The following is a 20,622-nucleotide window of genomic DNA, read 5'->3' on the forward strand; positions in this document are numbered from 1 at the left end:
TGCTTTGGGTATTTCACATAACCAGTCATGCCATTGTCCTTCAGTGCCTTTGCATTCGTATTCAGATTTGGAAGTACTAAAAATTTCTGACATCTGATATTGCTCCAATAGTCTTTGAGCCTCTTAAGGAAAAAAAACAATGGCTTCCTTACCATCAGTGAGGTTATTGTGTGTACCCTGTGAGGTCTTGTTCAATAAATTGTATGTCCATGATTTTTGTCAAATAACATACGTCTGCAACAAGTTATCCTCCATGCTCGTTATAAGAAATGAAATAATTATGTCTCAGAGTGCAACAAAACAAAAAGACAATTCCCACCTCACCTCAGTATCCAGCAGCTGCGCCTGGAAATGTTTGTCATTTTCTCACACAGGTGTCAGAATTGACAGTCTCGAAGGGGATGTGATTTTATTAAGTTCACAATCTTTATGACAATTGAAAGTAAAGTATTTCAATGAGCTCCAAATTTTTAGCCATTAAGTGCTCCCTATGAATGATGCAATGAACAGAAAAGACTGAAGGTATCACATTTTTGAGGCTTGTCATGAACTTTCTTTTGTCCAATTATTGAAGCTGCACCGTTGGCATTAGTTGCATTGGCAACTATGTTCTTGAATGGAATACGGTCCTCATTTCTGTAATTCATAACTTCTTTTAATCCTTTTAATCTTTCTGGCAAATAACATCTTTTCAATCAGCTCATTTCCATTCCAGAATCCAACTAATGAACAATGCACACTTTATTCAATAAAAGCTGTTCTGCTAGTTTACTTTTGGCCTTGGAGGCAGAGAACAGAAATAGGAAGGAGTTGAAATGCATGTGGAATATCAAGATGACCAATGGAAACACAGCACAGGAGCTCTGCAAAATGGTCACCTAATCTTACCAATGTACAAAAGAAGGCCACATTACATGCACAGAATACAATAGATCAGGTTGGAGAAGGTACATGTGAATCTCCAGCTCATTCACAAACACTGACAAGACCCTGCAATTGGAGAGGTCTTTAAGGGGGAGGTGCGAAGTGAGAAGAAATCTAGGAGTCATGAGGAGAGTAGTTCCTATGGAAAGAAAAGAAAAATAAATGTGCTGGTGGGGGTAGGTGAAAGTGGCTAAGGACGGTACACTAGATGCAGAGGCAAGTTGGGTGAAAGATCCACAATGTAGTAGAATCGGGAAACAAGACCCAGCCTGGACAGGAAAGTTGAATTCACTCTATCCCTGTTTTGACAAGCTGAAAATGCAGTGTAAAAACTACACTTAAGCATACAAGCTGATCTGACAAAGGATTACAAAATGTGAAAAGATGAATTTTTGTCATAATTATTGCCAAGATTCTATTTTTCTGTTGCCCACAATTTAAAGGCTATGTAGTGTTATTGGTTGGTGCCATGCAAAATAATAGCAATTATTTCCTTAGGAACTGTTCGGGGCTTGTGGAGTAGAAGTTCTCATTAAACTTCTGAAGAATGATCCAATGAAGTTTTACAGTGGCCTGGGACACAACAAACTTGCATTGGCCACTGTTGATTGTATCTGGTAAGTTTATGTTGCCACAGTCATTAATTACCTTTTCTGGTGGCTGCTAATTGGTTTACAACTTTGAAAATAAGTGAAATACAATGTACATTATTATCTTAATATATTAAGGAACATAATAGACACTTTAAAGTTAGACATACATAGGTCATTTTAGCCCTCAAGTCCATGCTGCCTAATTTACACCCAATTAACCAATATCCCGATACATTTTGAATGGTGGGAGGAAATCAGGGCCCCCAGGGAATACCCATGCAGACACGGGAAGAACGCACAAACTCCTTACAGACAGCACGTGATTCTAACCCTAGAGATTCTCCCTATCTCTGGAGCTGTATAGGCATTGTCACCCCAAAGCATGACAGTCACAAATTTCACTTTATAATTTCAGGCTTGTGACATTATTGGATCCTGTTTGCTTTCCAGATAAATTAATAGTATTATATAGCATAGAAATCGGCCTATTGGCCCAACTTGCCCATGCTGACCAGTGCCTACTTAAGCCAGTCCCATTCAATTCATATCCCTCAACCTTTCTTTTCATGTAGTTCAAATTTCTCTTAAAAGATGCAATTTTAACTGCCTCTACCAACATCATTCCGTATAAGTAAAAACACACTAAAATGCTGGAGGAACTCAGCTGATCTTTCAGCGTCCATAGGGACAATATATATATTGCCTACATTTCAGTCCTGAGCCCTTCTTCAAGGAAAATGCAGAATGAGCCAGAAGCAGGAAATTTCAAAGTCTCAGAATTCAGAAAATGCTGGTTAGGGGAGGAATCCAAACCAACTGTTCACCTACACATTGTCACCTGACCTGACTTGTTTTCTAATAGGAGATTAAGTACTACATTCTCACTCATTAGTACCTCTATATATTGATTTAGAAAACTTTCCTGAACACATTTCACAAACTCCAAGCCATCCAGCCCTTTTACAGTATGGGTGCCCCAATCAATGTTTGGGAAGTTGAAATCTCCTACTATCACAATGTGCTGCTTCTTACATCAGTCTGCTATCTCTCTACAGATTTGCTCCTCCAATTCTCTCTGATGGTCTATAATCAACCCTCTCAGTGTGTTCACACCTTACCCATTCCCCAACTCCACCCATATGGCCTCTGTAGACAAGTTTTCCTTGCTGTCATGATTTTGAACGACTGAGATATTTTCCCCGATTAGCAATGCTACTCCTCCCCTTTCATCCTTTCCTCTCTATCTCGATGGAAACAACAGAACCCTAGAACATTAAGGTGCCAGTCCTGGCCCTCCTGCAACCAAATCCCACTAATCACAATAATATCATAATCCCACATGTCATTCCATACCCTAAGATTGTCAACCTTTCTAAAAAAAAACTCCTTGCATTAAAATAAATACACGTGTGGCAAAAGGGTGAATACACTAATGTGGCAAAAAAAAGCAAATTCTGAGAGTTACCCCAAGAGAGCAGAAGCATATAAATACAGTTTTTTTTTTCAATGGACAAATGACAAATAGTTAGGAAATAAATTATATTCATACCAGCCATCTGAAGCTAAAAAAGGGATGCTACTTTCAAGCATGTTATATTGCTCTTATAGTACAGGGTGGAGATACTGTAGTTGAAAGCAGTTGATTTTCTCTATTTCTAAGCAGGAAGAAGACCCATTTTCAATATTGGCAAGACAAATTTAATATAGAAGCAACTTAAATACATCATAAAGTCATCTCCAAAGTATAGTTATTTTCAATTAACATCTTGTCTATTGTCAGTATGAACGTTGTGGCAAATTGAATTTAAAGTATTGATGAACTTAAGGATAATTTAAATAGATGAAATGATTTACCTATAACTCTAATGGGTAGAGTAAATTGTATTAAAATGAATATTTTTCCAAGGAATCAATACCTTTTTCAATCCATCCTTTGTAGTATTCCTCAGAATGTTTTTAAAGATTTGAACAAATTTATTAGGAAATTTTTATGGAAAGGAAAAGTGGCTAGAGTTTGTTTAGAAAAATTAATTTGGAAGTTTGAATTAGGAGGTTTACAAATTCCACATTTTGAGAATTATTATAAAGCAGCTCAATCGGTTTATTAATGGAATGTTTGATTTAAGAAATATTTAACTTGGGTTAAAATAGAATTAAGAAAAATAGATGAAAAATATATGCAAGGATTTATTTATAAATGGAATTAAAATTTGTTAATAGGTCCTAAAGATTCACCTATTTTGAAACATTTAATTGAGTTATGGAATAGACTTTTTCCTTTTACTATGAATAATCAATTTTTGAAGATTTGGAATCAAATGGGATTAAAAACTAGAAGATTGTTTTGAAGCTGGTAACTATAACTTTTCAACGAATGAAGGAAAAGTTTTAATGTTCCGAACTTTACTTTTTTTTATTATCAAGTTAAGGCTTTTTTGATTGATAAATTTGGTCAAAATTTAAGATTACCTGGACAGCATGAATTAGAATTATTGATTACTAAGGGTGATATGAATAAATTTATTTCAGAAATGTATAAATAACTTCAAAGAAAAGATCCTAAGTTAGGCATTCATAAATCAAGGTTAAGATGGGAAATCAATTTAGATAAAAAGATAGATGAGAATGATTGAAGCAGTTATATAAAGATAGCATGACAAAAATTATTAATGTAAGATATAGATTGGTTCAATATAATTGTTTACATCAATTATATTTAACCCCTTAAAAATTAAAAATATTTAATTCAACATTATCAGATTTATGTTTCAGATGTGGACAAGAAATAGGCTCATTTTTTCATTCTTTTTGGCAAACCTTTCTGAATAGAGGTGAAAATATTCTTAGAAAAAATATTAAAGATAAAACTCCTGCTTGACCTGATTTTATTTTTGTTGGGTAATATTAAGAAGGTTAGTCTTAAACCAGGTATGGTCCGACCTAGGAGGGGAGGCAGGCCCCTCCAGCCCGGGTAAGAAACCTGGATAGGAGAAGGCCACTCCGATATAAAACCTACGACCCAAGGACCTCGCTGCCACGTCCCAGCTTGCTTGGCCACAGCACACAATACTGTATGGGTGTAAAGGGTGGGGCCAGTACTGCGCACACTGCACTCAACCTAAAAGCTCCTTTGCGCAGGCCCGAGGACATGTCCACATCCTCCCCCTCCACGTCCTCCCCCCTCAAAAGATGCTCACAAACTCAAGCTAGCATGCTGGAACATCAGAACCATGCTAGACAAGGCTGACAGCCACCGACCTGAACGTCGGTCTGCCCTCATCACACATGAACTCCTCAGACTTGACATCGACATAGCCGCTCTCAGTGAAGTCCGCCTTGCAGTTGTAGGCAGCCTCCAAGAACGTGGCGCGGGCTACACACTCTACTGGTCTGGCAAGCCTTCGGATGAACGACGCCTATCTGGTGTAGGCTTCATGGTCAAGAACTCCATTGCCTCCAAACTCGAAAACCTCCCAACAGGCCACTTGGACCGGATCATGTCCATGCGACTCCCCCTTCAAAACAAGCGTCGCATCACCCTCATCAGTGTCTATGCTCCAACCCTCCAGGCGGAACCAGCAGAAAAAGACAAGTTCTACACTGATCTGCGCAACCTCATTCAACGCACCCCTACAGCCAACAAGGTTGTCATCCTTGGCGACTTCAATGCTCGCGTCGGCAAAGACTCAGAAACCTGGCCAGGAATCCTGGGCAAGCATGGTGGTGGCAAGTGCAACGACAACAGGCACCTCCTGTTGGAGCTCTGTGCAGAACAGCGGCTTGTCATTACAAACACCCTTTTTCAGCAGAGGGACAGCCTGAAGACTACCTGGATGCATCCCCAATCCAAACACTGGCACCTCCTGGACTACGTCCTGGTGCGAGAAAGAGACAAACGAGATGTGCTCCACACCAGGGTCATGCCCAGCGCGGAATGCCACACTGACCATCGGCTGGTTCGCTGCAAGCTCAACCTTCAAGCCAAAGTCCAGGAACAGTAAAGCCCCCAGAAAGAGGTTCAATGTTGGAAACTTGCAGTCAGACGAAGTGAGAGGAAACTTCCAGGCAAACCTCAAAGCAAAGCTCGAGGATGCAATCCGCCTCATGGACTCGTCCCCTGAAACCCTCTGGGATCAGCTGAAGACTGCCATACTGCAATCCACTGAAGAGGTACTGGGCTTCTCCTCCAGGAAAAACAAGGACTGGTTCAACGAAAACAACCAGGAGCTGCAGGCAAAGAAGCGAGCTGCCCACCAGGCTCACCTCGCAAAGCCATCCTGGCCAGAGAAGAAACGAGCCTTCCGTCGCGCATGCAGCCATCTTCAGCGCAAACTCCGGGAGATCCAAAATGAGTGGTGGACTAGCCTCGCCAAACGAACCCAGCTCAGCACGGACATTGGCGACTTCAGGGGTTTTTACGAGGCTCTAAAGGCTGCGTACGGCCCCTCACCCAAAGTCCAAAGCCCGCTGCGCAGCTCAGACAGCAAAGTCCTCCTCAGCGACAAGATCTCCATCCTCAACCGATGGTCAGAACACTTCCAATCTCTTTTCAGTGCTAACCGCTCAGTCCAAGAATCCGCCCGACTCCGGCTCCCTCAGCAGCCCTTAAGGCTAGAGCTGGATGAGGTCCTCACCCGGGAAGAGACATATAAGGCAATCGAACAACTGAAAAGTGGCAAAGCAGCAGATATGGATGGAATCCCCCCCCAGAGGTCTGGAAGACTGGCGGCAAAACTCTGCATGCCAAACTGCATGAGTTTTTAAAGCTCTGCTGGGACCAAGGAAAGCTGCCTCAGGACCTTCGTGATGCCATCATCATTACCCTGTACAAAAACAAAGGCGAGAAATCAGACTGCTCAAACTACAGGGGAATCACGCTGCTCTCCATTGCAAGCAAAATCTTCGCTAGGATTCTCCTAAATAGAATAATACCTAGTGTCGCCGAAAATGTTCTCCCAGAATCACAGTGCGGCTTTCGCGCAAACAGAGGAACTACTGACCTGGTCTTTGCCCTCAGACAGCTCCAAGAAAAGTGCAGAGAACAAAACAAAGGACTCTACATCACCTTTGTTGACTTCACCAAAGTCTTCGACACCGTGAGTAGGAAAGGGCTTTGGCAAATAATAGAGCGCCTCGGATGCCCACCAAAGTTCCTCAACATGGTTATCCAACTGAACGAAAACCAACAAGGTCGGGTCAGATACAGCAATGAGCTCTCTGAACCCTTCTACATTAACAATGGCGTGAACCAAGGCTGCATTCTCGCACCAACCCTCTTTTGAAACTTCTTCATCATGATGCTGAAACAAGCCATGAAAGGCCTCAACAATGAAGACGCTGTTTACATCCGGTACCGCACGGATGGCAGTCTCTTCAATCTGAGGCGCCTGCAAGCTCACACCAAGACACAAGAGCAACTTGTCCGTGAACTACTCTTTGCAGACGATGCCGCTTTAGTTGCTCATTCAGAGCCAGATCTTCAGCGCTTGACGTCCTGTTTTGCGGAAACTGCCAAAATGTTTGGCCTGGAAGTCAGCCTGAAGAAAACTGAGGTCCTCCATCAGCCAGCTCCCCACATCTCCATCGGGCACACAAAACTCAAAATGGTCAACCAGTTTACCTATCTCAGCTGCACCATTTCATCGGATGCAAGGATCGACAACGAGATAGACAACAGACTCGCCAAGGCAAATAGCACCTTTGGAAGACTACACAAAAGTGTCTGTAAAAACAACCAACTGAAAAACCTCACAAAGATTAGCGTATACAGAGCCGTTGTCATACCCACACTCCTGATCGGCTCTAAATCATGGGTCCTTTATCGGCATCACCTACGGCTCCTAGAACGTTTCCACCAGCGTTGTCTCCGCTCCATCCTCAACATTCATTGGAGCGACTTCATCTCCAACATCGAAGTACTCGAGATGGCAGAGGCCGACAGCATCGAATCCACACTGCTGAAGATCAAACTGCGCTGGGTAGATCACGTCTCCAGAATGGAGGGCCATCGCCTTCCCAAGATCGTATTATATGGCGAGCTCTCCACTGGCCACCGAGACAGAGGTGCACCAAAGAAGAGGTACAAGGACTGCCTAAAGAAAGCTCTTGGTGCCTGCCACATTGACCACCGCAAGTGGGCTGATCTTGCCTCCAACCGTGCATCTTGGTGCCTCACAGTTTGGCGGGCAGCAACCTCCTTTGAAGAAGACCGCAGATCCCACCTCACTGACAAAAGACAAAGGAGGAAAAACCCAACCCCAACCAACCAATTTTCCCTTGCAACCACTGTAACCGTGTCTGCCTGTCCCGCATCGGACTTGTCAGTCACCAACGAGCCTGCAGCTGACGTGGACATTACCCCTCCATAAATCTTCGTCCGCGAAGCCAAGCCAAAGAAAAAAGTCTTAAATTAAGATTAACTATGTATCAAATTGAATTTTTACAATTAGATTTAGCTATTTCCAGAAAATGCATTGCCATTAGTTAGAAATCGGATGTAGATTTAAGAATGCAGCGATAGCATGCTGAATTTTGAAAAAATAACATACTTTACTTAAAAAATACGATTTCATTTTGAAAATATGGAGCCCATACTTACAATATGTTGGTTTGAAAGTTTGAAACATATCAATAACTCATTCTGGTGGTAATTTTCAGCCTCACGGATATTGAATTGAAGTTATATTCGTATTTTTGACATTCTCCTTTATCTTTTTTTATATTAGGGTTTTAGGGATGGTTGGGAGATGGGCAGGGACGGAGGAATAAGGGATATATACACCACATATGTATTATTTATTCAATTTATTTTTAAATGATTGTAATTGAGGATTTAAAATCAAATAAAATATTTTTTAAAAGTATTGATGACCTTGACACTTGTCATATTCATTTAGAGTAAGAAGTAGATTGTGGCGGCGCACATCCTCATGGCGAACTGGCCCCACTTGTATCGCCATGTGGCGGGGCAGCCATGGGGAAATGGCATCGGCGGAGGTTTCTCTCTGACTCCAGCATCCCCTCCAGAGCGCACCCTGGACAGCGATTATGACGTCACAATGCACCAGGCGAATGAGCTCATGCCGCCTTTTAAAGGGGCGTACTGAATTTGAATAAAAACAGTCGTAAACGACCCTCAACGTGGTGACTGTGTTTCTTCCACTGCTCACACCGCCACAGTGGTGACCCCCGACGAGCCCACATTTTGTTCTGTACTCAAAGCACCATGGATTCAGCAGAGGTTAACACTGTCTCCATCAAGCTTCTCCCCTTTTGGACCCACCGACCGAGAACGTGGCTCAGGCAGGCGGAAGCACAATTTCAGCTCCGCAATATCTCCTCAGATGCCATGATGTTCTATCATGTCATGATTGCTCTGGACCAAGATACGGCAGCGAGGGTGGATGACATCATCCACCACTCCCCGGCTACGGGCAAGTACACCACCCTTATAAAGACCTGCTGCTTGGAACTTTTGGGCTAACTTCCCTGCAACAGGCTTCAAGGCTCCTTCACCTAGATGGGCTTGGGGACCGTAGTCCGTCAGCGCTGATGGACAAAATGCCGGCCCTGGCAGAAGACCACAAGCCTTGCTTTCTCTTCTGCCAGATATTCCTGGAACAGATGCCGGAGGACATCCAGCTGCTCCTCACAGTTGAAGGAGGACATCCAGCTGCTCCTCACAGTTGAAGGAGGACATCCAGCTGCTCCTCACAGATGAAGACTACTCGAACCCGAGGAGCGCTGCAGCCCATGCGGATGACCTCTGGCGCACAAAGAGGGAGAATGAGGCAGACCTCAACCAGGTGGCAAGACAAGGAGCCAGCCAACTGCAAGCCGCTCCCAAGACCAAGCCAGAGGAGGGCCAGTTGACCTGGTGTTTCTACCACCAGCGCTGGGGAGCGCAAGCCCGTAAGTGTCGCCAGCCCTGTGGGTTTCAGGGAAATGACCAGGCCAGCTGCTGTTGATAGTTGCAACAGCTGACACACGCAAACAGCCTCCTTCATGTGACGGACAGATCCACCGGCCACTGATTCCTGCTGGACACGGGCTGAGCACAGTGTCCTTTCCCGCCCGCTGCTCCCCCACACAGCATCAGAGACTCGCACCCATTCTCAAGGTCCAACCCTGCAGGCAGCCAACAGCTCCACCATTAGGACCTACGGCACCCGCAGGGCACAGATACAGATCGGGAGGAGAAGTTCCACTGGAGGTTCATCCTAGCCTCCGTGGGCACCGCGCTGTTAGGGGCTGACTTCTTCAGAGCTTACAGCCTACTGGTTGACATGAAGGGCAAAAGGCTGGCCAACCCCTGAATGTTCCACTCCACCCGACTGGACACAGCAGATGCCTGCAAGCCCGAAATCATCACTGTGGCGCCGCCAGGGATGAGTTCCTCCACGAATTCCCCACCATCTTAGAGCCACGGTTCTATCCCGCCCTGCCCCAGCATGGGGTCTTCCATCACATCGCCACACAGGGCCCCCCTGCTGCATGTTAGACCCAGATGGCTGCCGACCGAGAAGCTCCTGCACGCAAAGGAGGAGTTCTCCAGGCTCCAGGAACTGGGAATCGTCCGGCGTTTGGACAACTCCTGGGCATTTCCGCTCCATATGGTCCCGAAATTGTCCGGGGGGCTGGAGACCATGCGGGGACTACCATCGGTTGAATGAAGCAACCACCTCCAACAGGTACGCAGTGCCCCACATACTTCTCCGCTAACCTCCACACTGCACGGGTCTTCTCCAAAGTGGACCTCATGCTGGGACACCATCAGATCCCGGTGCATCCAGATGATGTGGGTAAGACAGCCATTATCACCCCTTTCGGCATCCTCGCGTTCCTGCATATGCCCTTCAGTCTAAGGAATGCGGCCCAAATGTTCCAGCACCTCATGGACACAGTTGGAAAAGACCTGGACTTGTGTTCACTTACCTGGACGATATTCTCATTGCCAGTCACAACCGCGATGAATACAAAGCCCACCTCTGCACACTCTTTGCATGGCTGGTGGACTTGGGCCTCACAGTCAAAGCAGCCAAATACCAGTTTGGCAAGGAGTCCCTCCAGTTACTAAGGCACACAATTTCAGCGACTGAGGCCGCGCCGGCGCCAGAGAAGGTAGCGGATATTCAACGATTTTCCAAACCCTCCATCCTGAACGGCCTCCAAGAGTTCGCGGGGATGGTGAACTTTTACCATCGTTTCATCCCCGGAGCCGCGCTCACCATGCGCCCATTGTTCGTGCTCAGGGCCACCAAAGAAAAGACTTGTGGTCAGAGGAGGTGGACAGGGCTTTCATCGCGACAAAGGTGGCTGTAGCCAGCGCCATGCTGCTGGTGCACCCGCGGCCGGAGGCGCACATGGCGCTCTCCATGAACGCCTCAGCTACGGCAGTGGGGGTGATTCTGGAACAGTGGCTCAATGGACGATGGCGCCTGCTGGCCTTTTTCAGCAAGCAGTTGTGCCTGCTGGAGCTCAAATACAGCGCCTTCGACTGGGAGCTCATGGTGCTGTATTTGGCAATCCGCCATTTCCACTACTTCCTCGAGAGCAGGCCGTTCACAGCCTTCACAGATCACAAACCCCTCACTCAAGCACTGGCGATGACCAAGGATCCGTGGTCTGCCAGACAACAGCGCCACCTCTCATACGTGTCTGAGTTCGCAACTGACATCCAACACAGGGCCGGCATGAACAATATAGTGGCGATGCGCTTTCCCGTTCTGCCATCAACACTTTTGTGCCGGCCTGGATTATGAGCAACTGGCTCAGACACAGAAGAACAATGCAGAGACGCAGGCCTTGCGGACCCCCATCTCGGGCCTCAAACTCAAGGATGTCCGGGTGCCCAGCAGCCCGGACACATTGCTCTGCGACGTCTCAACAGGCACGCCACGCCCAGTGGTCCCGCTGCACTGGAGGGCGAAGGTCTTCAGTCTGATCCACGTCCTCGCTCACCCAGCAGTAAAGACAACCGTGCGGATGGTCGCGGAGCGGTTTGTGTAGTACGGGCTGAAGAAGGAGGTGGCAGAACTGGCCAAGAACTGTACCAGGTGTCAGACCTCCAAGGTCCAGCGACACACGCGAGCCGGTGGAATCTTCAACCCGGTGGTTCGCAGATTCCAACACATCCACATTGATGTCGTTTGGCCCCTGCCGGTGTCCAAGGAGATTCGTTACCTCCTCGTGGTGGATCAGGCCACAAGGTGACCGGAGTCCATCCCGATTAAGGAGGCCTCCACGAAGATGTGCGCTAGGACTTTTTTCAGCCAATGGATTGCCCGTTTCGGAGTCCCGGAGCACATTACTAGCGACAAAGGGGCGCAGTTCACGTCTGCCCTGTGGACTCAGATGGTGAAACTCATGGGGGTCAAGTTCCACTACACTACAGCATACCAGCTGCAGTCTAACAGGTTGTTGATGAGGTTCCACAGGCACCTGAAGGCATCACTTATGGCCAGGCTCTCTGGACCAGACTGGGCGGACGAACTACCCTGGGTCCTCCTTGGGATTTGTATGGCACCCAAGGAGGACCTGCAGGCTTCAGCAGCGGAGATGGTCTATAGTGCACCGCTTTCCCTGCCGAGTGAGTTTTTCGGCCCAGACCCTGACACCACGGCCACCGACAAAAGCCTGCTGGCGGACCTACTCAGACGACTGGCCTCCCTAGCTCTCCCATCCTCGGCACGCCAAGGCACCCAGCCGTTTCATTTCCCCAAAGAGCTCAACTTGGCCCAGTTCGTTTTCGTGTGGAGGGGACCACAAGGTGCACCGCTACAGCAACCATACGAGGGGCCATACGAGCCATCACCCTGGATGTTGGAGGGCGACAGGAACTTTTTACTGGATTTATCCATCTGGATTTATCACAGCCGATGCAGACGGCTGCCCAAGTGCCGGGCCCGGCTGCCAAAGCGACAGGACGTGTAGCCGGTTCTTGGGGGGGGGGGGGTTGTGTGGCGGCGCACATCCTCATGGTGAACTGGCCCCGCTTGTATCGCCATGTGGCGGGGCAGACATGGGGAAATGGCATCGGCGGAGGTTTCTCTCGGACTCCAGCATCCCTTCCAGCGCCCACCCTGGGCAGCGATTATGATGTCACAATGCACCAGGCGAATGAACTCATGCTGCCCTTAAAGGGGCGTGCTGAATTTGAATAAAAATAGTCGTTAACGACCCTCAATGTGCTGGCTGTGTTTCTTCCACTGCTCACACCGCCACAAGATGAACATTCTGATCACACATGGTCAAATAAAAGTTTTCTCAACCAATTATTTAGGATACACAGGAATTTTAAGTACCTTTGATTTATCAGCAAACAAGAATAAGAAGATAACTGCAAACATTGGAATTTGCTGTAGTCCTTCATTTTATAAGAACTTCAATCCTGTTGTCACTTTGCTTAATTTTCTTAGAAACATTCAATACTCTTCCCTTTACAATGATGAGCCATTCTGTAGATTTCAACAGTGTTCTTGGGAGTTGTGAAAATAATTGGTGGAATTAACAGAGACCAGGAATTGGGAAGAAGATTGAGAGGTGGAGCAGACTGAAGATGAGGAAAACTCAGTGGGTGAGAAAGAAGTTAAGGAGAGCGGGGTGTTCGACAACTGTTTGCTCTGTCGGCCTGTGGAGTGTGCCGCAGGCCACTACACCTTCATATATTTAGCCAAAGTACCTCATAACAATTTAAAATATAATCATTAATTTAGTATCTTGGCCATAGAGTGACTAAAAACAAATTAATCAATATTTAAAAAGTTAATGTCTCCTATTTTTTTGTTCATTGAAGGTGCTGTGTTGTTGGATGCTATACAGCTGAGGACAGTTTCCTTGAAATGGGAGGTATTTTTCTTCTCCTGGATTGGCTTGAAGTAAGAATTTTATTATTTATGTTTCTGGAAAATAGTCCAGTGATTTAAGTAACTCCATAACAACCTGTGAATTTTAAATTAATTTCAACACAATTCAAAGATGTGAAAATGAAGATATTGATTGTCATAAATTATCAAGTAGATTACAAAGATTGATTGAGAAAATGCAGTCCATCTAGCCTAACATTGATGGTAATAATAATGATTGTAATAAAGAAAAGGATGAGTTAAAAATAATTTTAAAAGGCTTGGATTTAAGATTATGGGTAGACAGGTTGAAGTGAAGTCTATCACCCCCATAGTGTGTATAAATATATATATATATATATATCTATAATATTTTTTTAAAAAGTGCCAGGTGAACATTTAATGTGTCGTAATGTACAAGATTACAAAATAAAAATACAAGAGGTTGCTCCATATTACATAATCTGTAAAAAAAAAAACCCAATCTGCTGGAAGAACTTAGTGGGCCAAGTAGACCTGTTGAGGTAGAGGGATGGTTGATGTTTTGGGTTGAGATTCTACCAGTTTCAACCCTAAGCCTCAACCATCCCTATGCCTCCACAGATGATATTAAATCCATGGAGCCCCTCCAACAGTTTGTTTTTAGGCCACATTCTAAGATCAGAATAAATTAAGTATCAATTATATAGAAACAGGGATTAAAGTGATGAGTGCCCAGACTGTAATATTATCTCATTCACAAAATACAGTAAATTAAGATTTGTTTACTCCATGTCCTTCCCTTTCCAAACATCATGCTTTGTAGAGAGCTCATAAGAAGTGTGTTGGAGACTAGAATGGGCTTAGGCAAGATTGTAGGTGGGGTTGGGAAGAAACCAGGGCATAAGGAGAAGATTGAATGAAGTGGCATTGAGGGCATGGAAAGCTTATTGGAGAGTGAAAGTGTTGGCAAAATCTTGATTACGTCTACCCATATTAACAAGGAGGGAATTGAACCACAACAGACTGTGCAAGAATATGACCCAGAGATTGGAATTTTATATTATTTTAAGATTTTTTTTACTGGAGCTTGGAGATTCCTATAATTTAATATAATGGCTGACACTGCAATCTCTGGTTCTCCTTCTTCAGTTAAGAGTTTGATATCACATACACATAGCTCCTCCAGCGGTCAGCCGATCTATGCTGCTGTGATACAAGTTTTCTGGTGATAATCATTGTGACATCTACAGTTTATTTGTAGCATAGACCTCTTAAGGCCAGTCATAAGAAATAGGAGCAGTAGTAGGCCATCAACCCATCAAGCCTGCTCTACCATTCAATCAGATCATGGCTGATCTGATGACAGACACCTCTCCATCTACCCATCTTTTCCCCATATCCCTTAATTCCCCTAATATGTAAAAATCCTGTCCAACCTTGTCTTAAATATATTGACTGAGGTAGCTTCCACTGCTTCAGTGGACAGCAGAATTCCATATATTCACCGCCCTCTGGGAAAAGTAGTTCCTCTTTATCTCTGTCCTAAATCTACTACCCTGAATCCTGAGGCTAGATCCCATATTTCTAGTCTCCCCTGCCAATGGAAACAACTTACTGCACCTCTATCTTATCTATGCCTTTCATAATTTTATACATTTCCATAAGATCCCATCTCATTCTTCAAAAATTCAGAGTACAGTCCCAGATGACTCATTTTCTCCTTATACCTAACCCTCTCATTTCTGAAATCAATCTAGTGAACATCCTCTGCATTGTCTCCAAAGCCACTGCAACCTTCCTCAAGTAGAGACCAGAACTGTATGCAGTACTCCAGATGTGACCTCACCAATACCTGATACAGTTGCAGCATAATCTCCTTGCTCCTAAATTCAATCCTATAGCAATGAAAGCCAAAATTTCATTTTCTTCTTGAAACGAGCTTTTATCGCTTCATGCACAAACACTTCCAAGTCCTTCTGCATGGCAACACGCTGCAATCATTTCCCATTTAAATAATAATCTGAACTTCCATTTACCAACATTGTATTCCATCTGCCAGATCCTTGCCCACCCATTTAACCTATCTACATCTCTCTGGAGACTCTCCATATCTGCACAATTTGCTTTTCCTCTCTATGTATTGTCATCAGCAAACTTAGATACACAACATTCTGTCCCCTTTTCCACATCATTAATATATATCATGAAGAGTTTTGGGGTCCAGCACTGACTCCTGCAGCAGCCCCGCTCACCATTGATGGCCAGCCAGAAAAAACACCCCTATATCCCAACTTTCTCCTTTCTATTAGTTAACCAATCCTCTATACATGCAAATACATTCTGCACACCCCCCACTCAACTCTATACAAATTGAGTACCCCATATCCAAAGTTCTGAAAACTGAAAAGATCCTAAAACTAAACTTTTTTTTTAAGGGCCGATGTCACAAGTTGAAAAAAAAAATCACCATCTGACTTTTCCATGTGGGGCTCTGACCCTCTGTTGTCCCTTGGACTATTTGGGGGATTATAGACTACTCCCAGCATAATGATTGCTCTCTTCCTATTCCTAACTTCAACCCACACTGACTCAGTGGACACTCCCTCTACGACCTCTTCCCTTTTAAGAGCCACGATACTATTCATGACCAGTAATGCTACTCTCCACACCACCCCCCCCTCTTACCTCCCATCCTATTCCTTTTAAAGCATCTAAACCCTAGTACCTGCATCAATCAATCCTTCCCTTCCTCAAGCATGTCTCTGGAGTTCCATGTACTGATCCATGCTCTAGGTACGTCCCCTTGTTCCTAATACTCATAGCATTGAAATAAATATACTTCAAACCCTTTAACTGGCTACATTTATGTTGTCCCTTCCCTCTCCTTCCTCACAAACTCAGAACACAAGGCATCATGCTTTGACCTTCTGCTCTATTCTGTGCACACACATTCTGGTTCCCACTTCTCTGCCAAACTAGTTTAAATCCTCCACAACAACTCTTGAAAATCGATGCTGAGCCATTTAAAGGGCTTGGATAACTTAATCAGGTGCACTTTCGTGGGGTGAAAAAGTGCAGCTTGCACTCAGCGCAGACCTGGCATGATCTGGTCATTTCCCTGTCGTCTTCTATTGAGTAGGGCAAGTTGTGGGACAACAAAATGAGCCATATGGGTGACCCCTAGATGGCAGAGCTCATTGTGTATGATGCACAGTTGACCGGTGAGTGCAGAGGCACATCATTCTCTGGACAAGGCATCTGGAAGGCTGTTAAGGACCCCTGGTCAGTAGGTGATGACAAAATTGGAGGTGGAGAGTTCGATCCTTCACCTGGCAATTTTGCCATTCTTGATTTTTCCCCTCTTGGCGTTGCTGAACTTGAATGCAACAGAGTGCTGGTCCATGAAGAGTGTAAATCTTCTACTAGCCAGGTAGTGCCTCTAGTGTCTTATGCCTTCTACAATGGCCTGAGCCTCCTTTTCCACAGACAGATTCCGGAGCTCATGACCTTGAGGTGTCTGTGAGAAAAAGGCAACTGGCTTGCCTGCCTGATTGAGAGTAGCAGCCAGGGCTACGTCTAAAGCATTACTTTCCACTTGGAAAGGTACATTTTCATGCACAATGGCTTTCATAATGTAACTTCGGAGGTAATTAAAAGCCATCTGGGCTTCTGCTGAAAGGGGAAAAGTGGTGGCCTTTAAGAGGGGACAAACCTTGTCGGTGTATTGAAAGACCCACTGGACATAATATGAGAAAAAACCAAGGCATCTCCTCAAAGCCCATGGAGGGGAAGCTCTAACAGGGGGAACATCCTATCAGGATTAGGGCCAATGACTCCATTCTCCACCACATAACCAAGGATAGCCAGTCGTGTAGTCCTGAATACACACTTGTCAGACTTGTTGGTGATATTCAGGGCTCCCGCTGCATGGAGAAAGCTCTGGAGATTGGCGTCATGGTCTTCCATGGTGTGGCCACAGATGGTGACATTGTAGAGAGAGGGGAAGGTAGCCTTCAACCCATACTCGTCCACCATCCTGTCCATCTGCTGCTTAAAAATAGATACCTCATTAGTAATACCGAAAGGGACCCTCTGGAACTGATAGAGTTGACCGATAGCCTCAAATGCCATGTGCGGGTGTTCCTCGGAATGGATTGGCAGCTAGTGATAGGCAACTTTCAGGTCGATGGTCGAGTAGACCCGATACTACGCGCTATTATTCACCATATCCGAAATGCAAGGGAGGGGTATGCGACTAGGAGTGTGATTCTGTTAATAGTTTGGCTATAGTCAATTACTAGCCTGGACTTGTTTTCTCCTTTACTAGGACCACTTGCACACTCCACGGGCTGGAGCTGGGTTCGATGATCCCCTCCTCCAGCAGGCGCTGGATCTCTGTCTTTATAAACTCCCTGTCTGTCACGCTGTACGCTGTACCTCCTGCTCTTGGTGGTGATGGGCTTACAGTCGGCAGACAGGTTTGGGATCGGGGGGTGGGGGGGGTCGATGTTCAGCATAAAGAGGCTGCAAGTGGGTCTTGGTTTTGAGGGCTCTCCATTCCGAACTACTACCAGGGGAAGAGAACCAGAAAACTCCAAGGTCACATTTTTAAGGTGACACAGGAAGACCAGACCCAACAATACTGGAGCATACAATTCATCTAAAATGTGCATAAGAAATTGACAAAACTACCCCCTCCCCCACCCCTCCCCGACAGATGAACTATACAATGTTTCTGTGCACGTGCCGAATGGGACTGGGACGCTAGGAAGATATGGTTGTTAGATGAGTACATTTTTGTACAGTCCATGAGTCAATGAAACTTTCCGTGGAGCCTGTGTCAATTAGGCACATGGGTGAATGTCTGTTTACCTTCACCGTCACCATTGAGTTGCTCAGGTGATGAGGTCTGTTCTGGTCGAGGACCAGCGATGCCAGGTCGCCAGAGACATCGTGTTCTTCCCTCGAGTGGCCCCCTCCATCCTGAGTTGAACTACGCAGGTAAGATGGCGCCGACCTCATAGCACAGCAAGATGGCCACCCTCCTTCTTCATCTGATGATGATGGTGCTGTATTCAAAATCGGGCCACTGCAAGATGGCCGCCGAGCCTTTTCGCACCGTTTCCGAAGGCGGTGGGATGTGCAGCAGGCAGACGGCTTGGGACTGGAATCGGATCCAGGAGCGATATAGGCCGTGGACTTCCCCGGACCTCCCTTGGCAGACCCTCACCCAATGTCCCTTCTTCCTGCAGCTGGAGCACACTAAGTCTTTGGCCGGGCAGCGGGCACGGGGGTACTGTTCCTTACCACAGAAAAAGCACTCCTGGGTTCAGGAAGCGGCAGCTGTTAGAGCGGGAGCTGCCATAGCGGGACCAGCCGGTCCTTGGAGCTGCTCACCCGAGAGCGCGAGTTCGCTGGCCTCGGTCATTACTCTCGAGACTAGCATGTTCCAGTGATTTGGCCAGCTCGATCTGGCTAGCGAGGTCCTTCCTGACTCGAGCAGTCGCTCGGGAAGGATATGGATAGGATAGATGTAGGAAGGTTTTTTGAGCTGGCCGGGGAAACTAAAATGAGAGGACACAGTCTCAAGATTCGGGGGAGTAGATTTAGGACAGAGATGAGGAAAAATAGTTTTTCCCAGAGAGTAGTGAATGTTTGGAATTCTCTAACCAGGGAAATAGTTGAGGCTGCCTCATTAAACATATTTAAAATTCGGTTAGATAAAATTTTACATGATAGAGGAATTAGGGGATATGGGGAGAAGGCAGGTAGGTGGAGTTAGGTCATAAATTAGATCAGCCATGATCATATTGAATGGCGGAGCAAGCTCGATGGGCCATTTTTGGCCTACTCCTGTTCCTACTTCCTATGTTCCTATGTTTGCTCACGTACCTCAAGCGAACCCGTGCGACCAGAGTGTTCTGGATCTATTCATCTTCCCAGACACGACCCGAAGTGGCCTCATACCTGCACTTCTTAGCCAGCATCCACAGATCCAGAAGGTAGTTGTCAATTGACTCTCCAGGTCATTGGCGATGTAGTATGAGCCGGTGCCTCACAAGGACCTTGTTCGGGGTCTTCATGTAGCGGACCTTCAGCACCTCAATGGCGGCCTCATACACCGAGCAGTACCCCTTCGTCCCTACCCTTGAGATGAGTGCTGACCTCCAGAGCTCGTATGTATGGAAGATGTCCCTGGTCATGTTCAGGTAGGCCTGGAAGCAGTCTAGCCAATATGTGAACTCCTTAGCCGCGTCAGTAGACTTGGGAGTCTATTAGCAGCATACTGGGCTTGAGTCAAGCCTCCATCCTTGTTCGTTAAGCTAATAAAATTGTGGTGTGGATAAAAGCTCACACTCGACTGGAGGGAGAACAAACACTTTTATTAGCTTACAACACAGGTAGGATTCACAAATAGGCTTCAGAGGGGTTCTGAGTTTAGGCAGGAAACTCGGGTTATATACGGGCTCCGGGGAAAGGAGCTGGGACTAGTTGTCAGTTCAGCACACTTCTAGTTCACTACACCCAGTTTCCTGGCTCCTGAATTTTGTGGGTGACTGTCGGCCTGAAGCTTCTCTCTATCTCTGCCTCTGCCTCCTGAATGATCTGGAGTTCCCTAATTCGGTCTCATAGGAACTGTAGCTGCATTCGTCTTTTGCAAGTGTAGTCATCAGAGACAATTCTGCTGTCCCAGATTTCCCACAATAACTGCTGTTCCATCCTTTTCCTTTCAGTTCCCTCCCTTCCCCCCCTCACCCACCCAGCCATCCTTCCTCCCCCTCATTGCTACTGTCCTGTCCCTCCTTTTTCCACCTATCATCTCCTGTCTTTACCACCCCTTTTCCCCTCTACTCTTTTGTTCGGATGGCTGCCAGCACTTTCTCATACCTTGATGAAATGTTGGTTCTGTATCTTTACCTTTACTACATAAGGGACACTATTTGACCTGCTGAGCTTCTCCAGCATTTTGTGTTTTTACTTCAGCAATGGTGTCTACAGATTTTCATGATTTACTTATGTCTCCAATATTTCTTGGTTTATAGCTGTGCCACTCTAATGTTAATATTGGGTGGCCCGTGGACAACTTCCACCAGTCACTTTTTTTTCCCCCTTTGCTATTCTAATCTCTACCCAAATGGATAGAGATTACTATTGCCCTGATCTCATTCTCATCTAAGAGTGCTACCCCACCTCCTTTACCTTCCTGTCTGTCCTTCCGTATAATCTGATATCCTTTGATATTTAATTCCCAATCCTCTCCACAGATCTACCACATTTCT

The 20,622-nt window shown here is 45.8% G+C and overlaps 1 protein-coding gene across 1 annotated transcript in view; it reads left to right on the forward strand.

Moving 5' to 3' along the window:
- Nucleotides 1-20,622, forward strand: part of LOC138760621 (cilia- and flagella-associated protein 69-like) — a 147,947-nt gene that overhangs the window by 86,526 nt on the left and 40,799 nt on the right. Inside the window, exons 15-16 of the mRNA XM_069931451.1 lie at nt 1,423-1,541; nt 13,312-13,393. Of these exons, the coding sequence (XP_069787552.1) occupies nt 1,423-1,541; nt 13,312-13,393 (201 nt within the window). The remainder of the gene's footprint in view (nt 1-1,422; nt 1,542-13,311; nt 13,394-20,622) is intronic.

Source organism: Narcine bancroftii, chromosome 1, assembly GCF_036971445.1.
Source record: "Narcine bancroftii isolate sNarBan1 chromosome 1, sNarBan1.hap1, whole genome shotgun sequence".
Taxonomy (NCBI): Eukaryota; Metazoa; Chordata; class Chondrichthyes; order Torpediniformes; family Narcinidae; genus Narcine; species Narcine bancroftii.